This window comes from Clarias gariepinus, chromosome 28 (genome assembly GCF_024256425.1).
Source record: "Clarias gariepinus isolate MV-2021 ecotype Netherlands chromosome 28, CGAR_prim_01v2, whole genome shotgun sequence".
Lineage (NCBI taxonomy): Eukaryota > Metazoa > Chordata > Actinopteri > Siluriformes > Clariidae > Clarias > Clarias gariepinus.
The window spans coordinates 16471992-16486146 of NC_071127.1; the positions used below are offsets into that span (position 1 = coordinate 16471992).

The 14155-nt window shown below is 36.8% G+C and overlaps 1 protein-coding gene across 4 annotated transcripts in view; it reads left to right on the forward strand.

Moving 5' to 3' along the window:
* fam131ba (family with sequence similarity 131 member Ba) overlaps positions 1 to 14155 on the forward strand; it is a 46110-nt gene that overhangs the window by 16281 nt on the left and 15674 nt on the right. For 2 of the 4 annotated variants that reach the window (XM_053490128.1, XM_053490129.1), the window contains exons 2-3: positions 5741 to 5778; positions 9331 to 9366. In XM_053490128.1, the coding sequence (XP_053346103.1) occupies positions 5741 to 5778; positions 9331 to 9366 (74 nt within the window). The remainder of the gene's footprint in view (positions 1 to 5740; positions 5779 to 9330; positions 9367 to 14155) is intronic. The other 2 variants (XM_053490130.1, XM_053490131.1) reach the window with 1 other exon arrangement.

A 14155-nucleotide genomic window follows, 5' to 3' on the forward strand; every position in this document is an offset into this window, starting at 1 on the left:
GGTGCATCTCGGCTCCCAAATTACTCTACTGTAGTGTGGTGATTGCACTGCGTCCAAACTGCATCACGTCAGATCTTGCACTGCATACTGTAGATCTCAAATGTTAGGCATTTTTTTCCAAATGGAATTTAATATTTTTTATAAATTGCTGTCTGATATTGTTTTGTTGAACGCATGGAAAAGATGCACCTGTATTCATGAACACAGTCCTGAACTTGCTCCAAGCCATTTCCACATGTTTGGGCCATTACACGAGTTTCTGGAAGGCCAGCGTTTCAGACGTGAAACAGGCAGTCGATCATGGTTCTAGAGTGCTGAGAAAAACTTAAGCGGGGGAATATATAGAGAAATAACTCTCATAACTGTATTCTGCACAACCAAAAGTCTCTAAAGTGCTTTTTTAAGGCAGCAACATGTTCCCTAATAGTCTAATTGTACATTAAGCATGTAGTGCTCTTACTGCAATGACCAAAGGACGAGTCCTGCTCAGGCCGTCAGTTTGGTATTAATGATATTAAATATCTTGAAGTGAGTTTTGTAACATTGTTTTCAGGAGCATTGGGTCAACCTGGTTCATCCTCATTTAGTCAATGTTGTTCCAGCTCTATTTCATAGTAGTAATTCTAACTCTGTGGCACAATGGTGACCTCCAGGGCCAGGGGTTTGATCCCCACCTTGGGTCTATGTGTGGGGAGTTTGCATGTTCTCCTAATGGTTTATGGGTTTTATTCGGGGTCTAAAAGTCCAAAGACGTGAAAATTAGGCTAATTTAGGTGTCTGAACGAGTGTGCATGCCATGCCTAGGGTGCAAAGGTCTCCTAGGATAGGCTGCAGGCCTCCCACAATCCTGTAGAGCTCCAAGCACACAGACAGCACACCATGCCACCTAAAGTTTATTTGTGAAATAAATTATTCTCATTTTGAAAACAACTGTGCTATATTCAGCCTACAGGTCCTCTAACACACATAACTATCTGTATCCGTTTTAGGATAACTGCACTGAAGGTGGAGAGAAATCGAGTTACCGAGCCAATTCTATCAAGTTACCACAGCTTAAATGAAGTTTAAAATCAATGAATGCACAAATTTGAGCTTAAACAGCACCCCAAATGAAATCGATGTAATCGCCAACATTATTATGTCAGCCGAACTCAATGATGTCTTCAGTTGTTAAAGTTTCAATGAAATTTGGTAAATTAGGATTTTTGTCATGCCAGTGGTGGTAATAAGTCTGCCGAGCTATTTCTTTTCATGCATACTGACAGATAGGGGCATATTTTGCTTGATTGTTACCACATAATGTGATCTAGTACCGTACAAACGATGCAATTGGCTCAAAGTAACAATGGGAAAGCCTTCACTCTCCAGGGTGGTAGCAGGTGTATAATAGAGAAAACCTATTTTAGCAGTCTATGAAAATAATCATATCTCCAAATTGTGATTTGGTTTGTGCTATTCATGAAAACGACCATACTCTATTCAGCACAGTGTTAGCATTAATATAAGCCCTTCTTAGCCTGTTTTTTTCTCGTCCCATTGACTTGAACACTGGATATAAAACAGCCTTTGGACCTTGCTATTGTCTGTAAGCTTCACTGGATGGCCCTATGAGAACTTTATCATCTCTTCATGGAAGGAAAAGAGCTACATATTCATACAGTCCAGTCAAAAGTTTGGTCACACCTTCTAATTCAGAAATATGAAATAAAACACATAATTACGTATCAATTAACAACAACAGGCAGTCATTATTTTAAGATATGAAAATCAGCTGATCTGGATCAGTTCTTGCAAGAACAGTATTGTGTCAAGTGCATCTGCAAAACCCATCAAGCACCATAATGAAACTGTCTCTCATGAAGACCTTCCCAGAAAAGCGAGACCAAGACGTACCTCTGCTGCAGAGGAGAAGTTTATTTAGAGTCACCAGCATCAGATAACAGCATCTCTTATATAAATGTTTATTCATTACTTCTTTCATGTGGACGAGACTCATTTTAAAAAGCTTCCTTGTACACGTGGACCTGGCCTAAGAAGTGCAGGGTTTCCCCCTGTTTTGTTAACATGAAAAAGGTGTTCTTTGCAATGTATTCTTCTTCTAAGAATCCTTTTTCCAGCACAACCTCGGCAATATAATGTAATTAATTATAATTAATTTTAGGGGTGTGGCTGGGGTCACATAGATAAATAAATCTCTGAAATTGATTTTGCACCCGTGATAGGACCTCCGGTCAACATTCACACACTCAATCACACACTTTTGGCAATTTGGGAACGTCAATTAGCCTAATCTGCATGTCTTTTAGATGGTGGGAGGAAACCAGAGAACCCAGAGGAAACCCTGTGCGATGCCACAGTGCCATCCACTCATTCACCGCCTTTCTCAACTCCAGTCTACCATAAAGTCTCACTCTCTCTCTCTCTCTCTTTCTCTCTCTCTCAAGGGTAAGAAAGACTGATTGTGGAAATGGCCCCAATGCTCAGAGGCTTCACTGTACTTACAGAAAAAGAGCCCAGCAATTAACACACACACACACACACACACACACACACACACACACACACACACAATTTATTACCATTCTTTAAGTAAACTATAAACCATTTTTATTTGTTTAATTATCCTTTAAACTAAATTTAAATATATTATTTTTATATATATATATTTTTTTTTTTTTCCAAATTATTGCACACGTCATCTGCACTGCCATGTGCCTAGCGCTCATAATGGTGTTAGGGACAACATGAACTGCAAAATGTCTTTTAAGCAGCAGTTCCCTTGCTATTAAAACATACGAGGTTGAGTCAAAAATTATCCGCACTCTGGCTGTAGAATTTATTTGAACTTAGTTTTAGAAAAGATGAATACATCATTTTTTGACATAAAAAAGCTTGGAACAGGTTTTATGCCGGATGCACTTCCTGATGCAAACCCTCCCATTTTATCTGGGCTTGGGACCGACTCTGTCTTGGAGACAGTAGCCTTGAACGGAAAGACAGTGCGGCCAAGAGAAGTTTTAATATAACCAGAGTGCGGATAATTTTTGACTCACTTGTCTCGTAGACATGCATCAGATAAAGACCATGAGTATGACCCAGGCTGTGTGGAAACTCTGTTGCCATGTGTGTCATTTATTATCGCCACAGACAATACAGTCTCATGTTTTATATGTTATATGATCTATACTGTATATATTATGCTACAGTATGTGCATGTAATCTTTTCCTAGCTGCTTGCTTTCCCTATTGTGTTCACCGTTGACCCTGAATCCACATTCACATTTACATTTATGGCATTCGGTAGTCGCCCTTTTCCAGAGCAGCTTGCATTTATTTAATTATTTATCTGAACAATTCAGGGTTAAGGGTCTTGGTCAAAGGCCCAACAGTAGCAACTTGGTGCTGAAATTTGAACTTTTGACCTACCAAGGAGTAGAGCAAGTTTTTAACCCCTGAGCTACCCCTGCCCCGTACCAGCTTACCATCGTACCCACCCACAAACCTAGCATCTGTACGTGTTCTTGTTTTACTTCCGTCACATTCAGTGACACAAACAAAGCTATAGGCATGGTTTACAGGATTAGGCATACAGTATGTTTTAAAACATTTTGCCAAAAGTATGTGTTGCAAAACTAAGTTGTTATCTTGTGTGTACAAGTTATTTATCTAGTGGGAACAAGTTATTTATCTAGTGGAAATAAGTTGGTTTCTTGTGGGAACATGTTATTTATTTTGTGGAAACAAGTTATTCATATTGTGGGAACAAGTTATTATCTTGTGGGAGCAAGTTATTTTCTTGTGGAAACAAGTAATTATCTAGTGGGCACAAGTGATTATCTTGTGGGAACAAGTTATTATCTTGTGGGAATAAGTTGGTTTCTTGTGGAAACAAGTTATTTATACTGTGGGAACAAGTTATTATCTTGTGGGAACAAATTATTTACCTAGTAGGAACAGATAATTAGTTACAATAGATGAAGTTATTATCTTGTGCAAACAAGGTATTATCTCGTGGTAACAATTTATTTATCTAGTGGGAACAAGTTCTTTTCTTGTGGCAACATGTTATTTATATTGTGGAAACAAGTTATTATCTTGTAGGAGCAAGTTATTATCTTGTGGGAACAAGTTATTGATCTAGTGGGAATATGTTGTTTTCTTGTGGGAACATGTTTTTTATCTTGTGAAAACAAGTTATTATCTTGTGGAGCCAAAGTTATTTATTTTGTCAGAACAAATTATAATCTAATGGAAACAAGTTATTATCTTATAGGAACAAGTTATTTATCTAGTAGGGAAAAGTTGTTATTTATCTTGTGGGACAAGTTATTTATCTTGTAAGAACAATTGATTACTTGTGCAAACAAGTTATTGTGTTGTGGAATAATGTTATTTATCTTTTAGGAACTGGTTATTATCCTGTGAAAACAAATTATTATCTTGTTGGAACACGTTATTTTGTGCTTACAAGTTGTTATGTTGTGAAAACAATTCCTTATCTTGTGGAAACAAGTTATTAACGCATGTGTGCAGAGGTCACCTTCTAACCAGAAAGCAAATGAACTTTTCAAATAAAGCAATGAAGGTCTTCATGTTCCAAATATACTTTGTTAATCAAAAAAGTGTCAATGCATTGCAAAAAGCTCAGCTGTTTTTATTCAAAGCTTAATGAATCTTTCAGGGGTCGGGAATCAGGAGATCGTTTAAGAGCCATTTTACATGGAAAATGTATTTCATACATGCAAATAGAAGTTAAATGCAAACTTCTGTTGAAAATTGATTTGAAAATCAATTTATCTACAGTTTCTTATTTATAGATTATAATAAACTGAATATAGGATTATTAAGTCTATGTCTTGACATATTTAACTGTTTTTGTAAGCATTACTGTACATTTTATTAATTTTGACAAACAATATACTGTACCAAGACGTTAAAGCCTAAAATATTGAAACAGTTTAAGACTCTTTGATTCTACAGTAAGAAACTGTAGATGAATTTGGCTAGATTTAAGATATTTCAACATGGTAAGATTATTAATATTATTTTTTAAAAACAAATCTGGTCTGATTTGGTCAGGTCTGATCTGAATCAGGTCTTACATGTCGTGTAAAAACAACCAATAATATATACAAACCAAGACTGGCGCTTCATGACCCACACAGTAAGGTTATAACTATATTGTTGGGATAACTATGTGTTATGATGTGCGAGTCATCGGGATTGGATTGAATTGGGTAAAACTGACGAACATACCGTAATTAGATAGACAGAGCTCAACAGTGGAAGCCTGGCAGTGCTGGGGCTTGAACCCCCAACCTTCCCATCAGTAAGACATAGCCTTAACCGATTGAGCCACCAATGCTCAATTGGTTAATATGAGATAAAACTCTTGTGATCAGACAGCAATTATGTTAACACAGGACAAGAGGGTTTTTAGAGTTGGTGGGATTTTTGTGCCGTATAGGGTTATATATGGTTTTATATGCCTTCATAAATATTTTTTTCTCTTGATGGCATTTAACGTAATGACAAAGATCTGACAAAGAACTGAACATTCATGTCATCTCAGAAAATGATATTAGTAGAAATATTAACACCAGATGGTAACACCATTCTGTCACTGATGTCAGCTCGGAGGGTAGTCTTTAACAGTCATTTAATGTAGCTTTTTTGTGTCAGAGAGCTTGCGTAATCTTGTCATTCTAATTTCTCCTTTACCCTTGCTCTCTCTTTTTAGCGGCAGACGCGGTTCCTGTAAGGAAAGATGGAGAACAGGTAAGAATAAATAAATACAGTTTCTATTTCCACAGTCCTCAGAGATACAGTATTTTTGGTTTAGAGAACTCAAGGCTTGCAAGCCAAATACATGATTTAGGCATTTCATTTATCCCAAGTAACATTTTTCAGCCTGACATCCCCCCACAGACTCGTTCACTTTATATTGCACGTCAAGTCCGTTTATCCTTGATTTAGCCAGGACGATTTCATTGGGATACAAGAACTCTTTTTCCAGGAAGTTCTGGTCAAGATGGCAGTGCATACAGATGCACAATGACAAAACTAACACAATAAAATGCATGTTACATATTTAAAACATAAAAGAAAAAAGTTACAAGAAAAAGGTTATTATGCTCTGCAAAAGCCTTGACACAGATGAGAGGGGAAACAAGGTTGCTGCTGAGGTTGTTACATAAACAACCGATTTTGCAGCCTGTCACAGTAAAACATTTGTTCTCATTCCTTTAATTTATTGTGCAATATTTAGTTTATTTTAATACGAAGAAATGAGGGATGGATCAAAACCTTTTCACTATATCTGTAGGTCTGTTATATCAATATCAATAAGTTGTTCCACTTCAATCAAGAATTGAATTGAAGTGGAATATGAATTGCTATCTTAACAACACGAGACCACATTGATAATCCTTGTTTACAATCACAACACTACGCTGCCACTTCAAATTAGGGCTGTCAATATTTTCTTAACGCAAATTAATCATGTGACCAAGTTTGAGCCTAATGGCTTCCCATAATCGCAGCACGGCTACCCGGCTGTGTATGATAATGACTTGTTTAACAGGAATAATAAGATAGATAATGAGAAAACATCACAGGTGTGCTGAAATAAAGTTTTATTATAAAAAGTTTAGAAAAAAAACTAAGTTGTGTGCCCGAGCTACCTTAAAGGAGAACTACTTGTACAAGAACACATTAAACGTAAGATGTGGGAGTGGTGGCACGGATGGCTAAGGATCCAGGTTGTTGATTTTCGGATCACAGGGTCTAGGTTCGAGCCATACTGTCAATGGGTTGCCACACCTCATACTACCCACCCACCCATTTTTAATTAAACACATTAATTAGAGACTTTAATTCAACACATGTTAATGTTTGAGATAATTATAAAACTGCATAAGGCATTGTTCACACGGGCGTTAAAATCGAGCGTTTTTTTCTTGCGTTTGTAGCGTCCGGTGTGCGCGGATCAAACGGCAAGTGTTTTCTACACATAGGAGTCAATGAGAGTGTTCACACGGGCTTTGGTGACGTGCGTTTGTCCGGCCTTGTGTTTACACGCCATCAAAAATCGTTGCATGCAGTTTTTTCTTGACGTTCAAAACCCAACAGACGCAAGAAAACCACTTCTAGTGTGTTTTCTTCACGTTCATTTTATGCTTCGGAGGACCGGATATATCCCATGATCCTACATGCTATACATAGGAAAATTCATAAAAAGGCAAAATAAAATAAAATTATTTGTCGAAAAACATCAAGCGGAAATTTTCGCATTTCTTCATAAACCACAAAAAAGACTTCCTTTAATCCGACGCTGTGCAGTCAGAGAGTGAACCCGGTAGCCACGGGCTTTCATATCCAGTTCCCAACACACTGCCCCCACAGGTTAACACACAAACTACAATTTGGACTGCAGACTGACGTTAGACAGAGACAAACGAACGGCGGTGTAGAAGTCAATCAAGCGCCACCACAAAACGCAACATAAACGTCTAAGACGTTCAGAGCACGTTTTTTTATCCAAAAATTTAACGCCCGTGTGAACAAGGCCTAATGTGCCTAGACCATAATTCATGCATTTCTTTATATCAACATTGCACGTTTATAACACAAGACTATTTAAAAATTGTAATTCCTATACAAGTCATACAGACTATGTCTGTGATTAACTAGTTAAAATTTTTAATCTATCGTCAGGACTAGTTTAAACCTATTTAAATTTCAGATTGTAGCTATGGACCTGCTATTGTTTAGTACAACATCAGTTATTTTTTTTTTTCGCTTTTGTAATTCGAAGTAGTCATGCTTTTCTGGTGCTTACTCAGCCTACCTTTTCCCATTAACCTTTCCCTGCGAGCTTCTTTATTCATATTGCACTCTGTCATGCCCTGTCTGTATAAACACAATGTATGTCATGGCATGCATGTTACTGCATCTCACTGTGGATCGTACATTTCATATGATTGTCATGGCAATAAAGAGTGACTTGAAGTACTTGAACTGGAAATGTTACAGAAAAACGTCTTAGAAATATATTAGGGAATAGTTTTTCAGAGAAAAATAAAAAGATGAATGAATGCTGTGTGTGTCTGAGAGTACATAATGTCTTACCAACCGGTTTTCTTATAAATAAGCGGTATAAAAAAATGAATAAATTAATATTGACAGTTTATAGAAGTCTCTGCAAGTAAAAATGTAAGAAATGAGGTCTCTCATTAATGTCATTGAAATATGATAATCAATATCAATAGGCTCAACTATTAGTCAAAATGTATTGGGTCGAATAAGTTGGATCACCATGCTCTCTACGAGAACTATACAACACTGAATAAACCAATAACATGCCAGCACGGACACCTGACCCATGCCCTCATATCCCTGCCTGTGGCCTGTTGCATGCTGTACTATATTTACAGTGCTAACAAGTCAGGAATCTATCCCAGCCAGGTGACAGATAACATAATATAACTCGCTAGGCATGAGAGTTTCATGTTTCTCGCACAGGCCACGGGAGTCTGCCTCTAGGGGGCTTATGTTATCTACAGTATATTCAGTATATTAACTGGCTTTCTATCCTTGGAGACACAACCTCATCAATTGTTCCACTTCACCACCTCTGTTCTTTTCCTGCCTAATGGCAGTGTCATTCCAGTCTCACTAGCGTCCTCGTACAAAGACGAGGCTGGCTCACAATCAGACGTTTCGTGTGCTAATCCCTTTTCAATTTAGTGCTATGAATTTTATTATGTAAGTAAAACCGCAATGATTTGTTTCGGGTTTATAATGAATAAATCATGCCAGGGTAAATGACTTAAAAGGATGCCCCCTCATGACTCCCACTAGAGCTACTGTATATTAGGTGGATACCAGCCTTTGGAGTGGCACGGTGGCGTAGTGGTTAGCACTGTCGCCTCGCTTTACACCTTCATGGTGGTGATTGGCACCCCATCCGGGGTGTAAAAGTCTCCTGGGATAGGATGCAGGGCCCCCGCGACCCTGTATACAGTAGTTGATGAGTTCTTAATCCAGGTTCAGGTCTCTGTGCACAGAACTGTATATATAAAATATGTATGTGAATATGAATGTGCCAATAAGATAGTGGTTATCATCATCAGAATCACTCTAATGATGCATGACGAGTGTTATGGTGAAGCGTTCACAAACTTTTGGCCTTAAATTATGTGTTATTTAACAGGCTACATTACTTCATTTACTCCGGAACACCTGTCTGTCTTCTAAATCGCTCACTCACTGCCTTTTCCTCTGACTTCATCGACTCCTTCTTATCTTTTTGTCTGCTTTCTGCTTCAGCAAGGACGGCCAGAGTTTTCATGGGAGGGAATCAATGTGAGTGAGTAGTGTGACAAACAAACAAAATTTGTCCACCTCTAGGTTCTCTTTCTCTACCGCATTTCGCTTTCGGTTTTACTAACTATATATATATATATATATGTAAGTATGTGTGTGTGTGTGTGTGTGTGTGTGTGTGTGTATTTCATAAACATAAGAATCATTCTTTTGCAAAAAAAACAAAACATTTATTTTAATGGAAAATGGATAAATGGTTAGATCAGATTAGATTAGATACAACTTTATAGTCATTGTGTATAAGTACATGTACAACGCCATTGAAATGCAGATTACATCTAACCAAAGCACATAAATGGCATATTTACAATAAATAACATATTATGAGAATTGCATATGCTGCATGGTTTATCGGTGTATTTATTATTTACAGACGGTACAGTACACTCAAAAAAATAACTTGTTGAATGAACGTAATTAAATTATGGAAAGAATTTCCACCTGATTTAATGGCTTTCTTTCAACATTAAGCAATTTTGTTGGCCCAACTTAATGTTCTTAGGTTCAGTCAAATTAATTTTATTAGGTTAATTTAACTTATTTACTACAGCTGCGTCCAACATAATTTAATACTGTTAACATAAATGAATAGCGTTGGTACAACACATTTTTCAGTTGTAAATTAAGTTGATCCAACTCAAGTAAATTTAATTTTCAAGCCCTGATCAACAGAATTCTGTGAAGGAAAGAAGCATAAAACAAACGGGATAAAACAGAGATTTTTATTTTACACCAGCAGCAACTTACAAATGAAGTCTTAATTTGAAAAGATGTACAAAACATAAAACACCACAAATAAGTATTAATCATAGAAAAGAAAATTAACACCAACAGAAAGTTTTGTACTTTATAACTGCACGTTATGACTTTTAAATATGACCGTTAGAGACGGTTGGTCAGGAAACTCCTGAAGTCAGATGCAGACAGGACACTTTTACTCACAAACTCCTGTAAAAAAATACAGAGATAGATTCAATTAAAAATTCATGATACTTAATTTATCAAATGAACAATATTTATACTTTGTTCCTCTCGCTTCACAACTCATGAGAACAGACCGAAACCAGAACCGAACCGCAGATTAAGCACGCGCATATAACCGTCGGTATTTTAAGTGTGATTAAAAATACAAGAAATAGCTTAAACCAAAATAATGTGACTAAACATCGCTAAACAGAAGGTGACATTTATGTTCAGTATATTGTTTTTATTTAGAAAGATGGGAATTAATTCCTGCTTACCTTTTCCACACGCCCGCCAAACGTTTGTCTTCTCAACACGCTATGTTCTCTTCTCGCGATATTTCCGGTTTTGCTATTTCCGGTTTTCATAGTGACAAGATCTCTTTGGTTTATCTCAACATGATTAAATCTAATACATGTTAAGTTGTTGAATTTCATGTAAATACAACATAATTTATTCATGTTTATCTTGGAAACATGAAATTATTATGTACAAAACACATATTACATTTTAGTACATGTAACAGGTAGCCATGTTCATTTTTTTGAGTGTAAGTATTATAAATAAATGAGATGTATGACATATATATATATATATATATATATATATATATATATATATATATATATATATATACAGTGAAGTCAATAAGTATTTGATCACCCTGTGATTTTGCAAGTTATCTCACTTAGAAATCATGGAGTGGTCTACAATTTTCAGCATAGGTGCATTCCCACTGTGAGAGACAGAATCTAAAAAGAAAAATCCCAAAATCACATTGTATGATTTTTAATTGTAAATTACTGTGTCAAATAAGTATTTGATCACTTGCTTATCAGCCAGATTTCTGACTCTCAAAGACCTGTTATTTTGCTTTGAAATAGTCTAGCTACACTCTCGTGAGCTGTCATAAAGACACCTGTGCACCCCACAATCAGCCAAAGTCTATAGATACATGGGGTATCAATGATGCTGAGAATGGTGAAGAATCAGCCCAGAACTACACGGGAGGAGCTGGTCAATGCCGTGAAGAGAGCTGGGACCATCGTTTCCAAGGCTACTATCAGTAATACACTAAGACGTCATGGTTTAAAATCTTGCATCGCACGGAAGGTTCCCCTGCTTAAGTCAGCCTATGTCCGTCCCAGGCCCGTCTGAAGTTTGCCAGGGACCATCTGGATGATCCAGAGGAGTCATGGGAGAAAGTCCTGTGGTCAGATGAGACCAAAGTAGAACAATTTGATCTTTACTCCATTCGCTGTGTTTGGAGGAAGAAAAATGATGAGTATCATCCCAATAATACCATACCTACAGTGAAGCATGGGGCTGGAAGCATCATGCTCTGGGGGTGTTTTTCTGCACAGGGGACAGGACGGCTGCACTGTATTAAGGAGAGGATGCACGGGACCATGTATTGTGAAATATTGGGCAAAAACCTCCTTCCCTCAGTCAGAGCATTAAAGATGGGTCGTGGAGAACCAAGGAGTGGCTTCGTAAGAAACATATGGACTATTTAAAAGCAGAATAACAGGTCTGTCTCTCACAGTGGAAATGCACCTATGCTGAAAATTGTAGACCCCTCCATGATTTCTAAGTAAGAGAACTTGCAAAATCACAGGGTGATCAAATACTTATTGACCTCACTGTATATATATATATATATATATATATATATATATATATATATATATATATATATACAAACAATGCAGTGGTGATGAATATAAGATGCTAAGCAGAATATACATACAGTATGTACATATATACAGTACTTGCATGTCTATATATAGTAGTGCAGTATATACAAATTTAATTATATATAAATGTGCAGTATTGCACAGACAGTACTGAATTATGGGTGGTGCAAAGTCACACAGTGGATAAGCAATACAGTATAATTAAAAGTAAAACAGACAGTGCAATAGTTACTGAATCGTGATCATAATTGATGATCAGTGCAGTACAGAGCAGGTATTCTGCAGAGTATGTATCAGTATGTACAGTCAGATATTGTGTTAATTGTTATTTCATGTATTGTTCTACATACAGGAAGTACTGTCAGTAGTTTTAATGTATTTAGGGATGTGTTAGTAAAACAGATGTTCTCATATTCAGGCAAAAATCATAAAACCAATTATTATTTTGGGTAATATAAGGATAACCCTTGAGATATCAATTGAGAACTTGAAAACTGAGGACTTCAGAGTTCACAACACCAGAAACACTGCCTGGACCATAAGAAGGTGTAATTTCAGAAGGGTTAATCAAGCGGTATCAAGCAAAGACAACAACTAAGGAATTTTGAAATGACTGAAACTGGGTTAAGAATCCTTCAAAACATTATTAAAACTTGGAAGGATCGTGCTGAACCGCCAACCGTGGAAGAAATTTAGTCAGAAGAAAATATTTGATGGAGATCACTTAAACACTTGGTAAAGTTGATTGGTAAAAAAAAAAAATCAACAGTAAAACCATAGCTATGTTTAAAAGTGAAAGTAAGAGCATTTCCATATGTGCAAAATGTGATAGGAACTCACGGGATTGGGACTAAACAGCTGCGTGTCCATAAGAAAACCACTTGTCAGAGAGAAAAGGCTTCAGTTTTCTTTAAACATTAAAGCAATGGAAAAAGGTCATGTGGTGTGATGAGTCCAGATTGACCCTATTCCAGAGCAATGGGCGGGTTGGGTTAAGAAGGTAGGCTCAAGAAGCGATACACCCATCATGCATAGTGTCCACTGTAGAAGCCTCTGGAGACAGTGTTATGATCTGGAGTTGCTTCAGTTGCTCAGGTTTAGGCTCGGTAACGTTATGTGGCAATAAAATTAAGTCAGCTGACCACCTGAATATACTGAATGACCAGGTTATCACATCTATGGAGTTAATAGCACGGCCATATTTCAGGATCAAATTGTAAAAAAAAAAAAAAAAAAAGGTTCTGGGAGCATAAGTTCTCATTTTTCACGCATGAACTAACCACCACATTATAAGCTGTAATCAAAGCTAAAAGTAATTAAATAAAATCTTCGAATGTGGGATTTATTTTCGGCCAGGCAGTGTATAATTCAACTCAAAAACAATAACGAATTAAAAGAACGATATAGTCAGGCTGAGAGTGAGTTTGGGCTTTTAGCACGAGACACTCTAAAGCGAATAGAAGGATACTATTGTGAATCAGAATGATACAGAACATGTGTTTTATGAGGACTGAAAAAATTATAATAAATTATATATATATATATAAAAAAAAAAATATTTATTGCACAGCCCTAATATGATGTAGGCTTGACTGCTTGATTGCTGGTTGATATACTGTATCTATATGTACAATTTTGAAATATAATACAGACAATAGATCTTGTCATGTCTAGACTTGTTAAGTCATGGCAAATGGACTTTTTTTTTGGTAATTATTTTGTTTCAAAATATGTCCCTGGAAAAAGTTGCAATTCCCAAAAAGGGTTGATATGTGTGGTCTCCCTGGTGGAAGTGGCAAGTACGTTATTATCTAAATTATCCTGGAAAGTGGGAGACATGTCGTGTCTGAAACTGACACCTCTGTTGAATGAAATCCTTTCCACTTCCATTAGCTTCAGTAAAGCCACTTCACATGTTCAGCATGAAGGCCACACCTAACGGCCCTCTTTGGGGATATGACGGAGAGTAGGAGGTGTGACTGTCCCACTGTAATGAGTTTCTCATTAATGTAACTTTCTTTAATTACAACACACATAACAAGCCTTAAAAACATCCCTGGGGGAAATATTTGGATCCTAAAACCAACCTTTCTCCGACTAGAGAATCC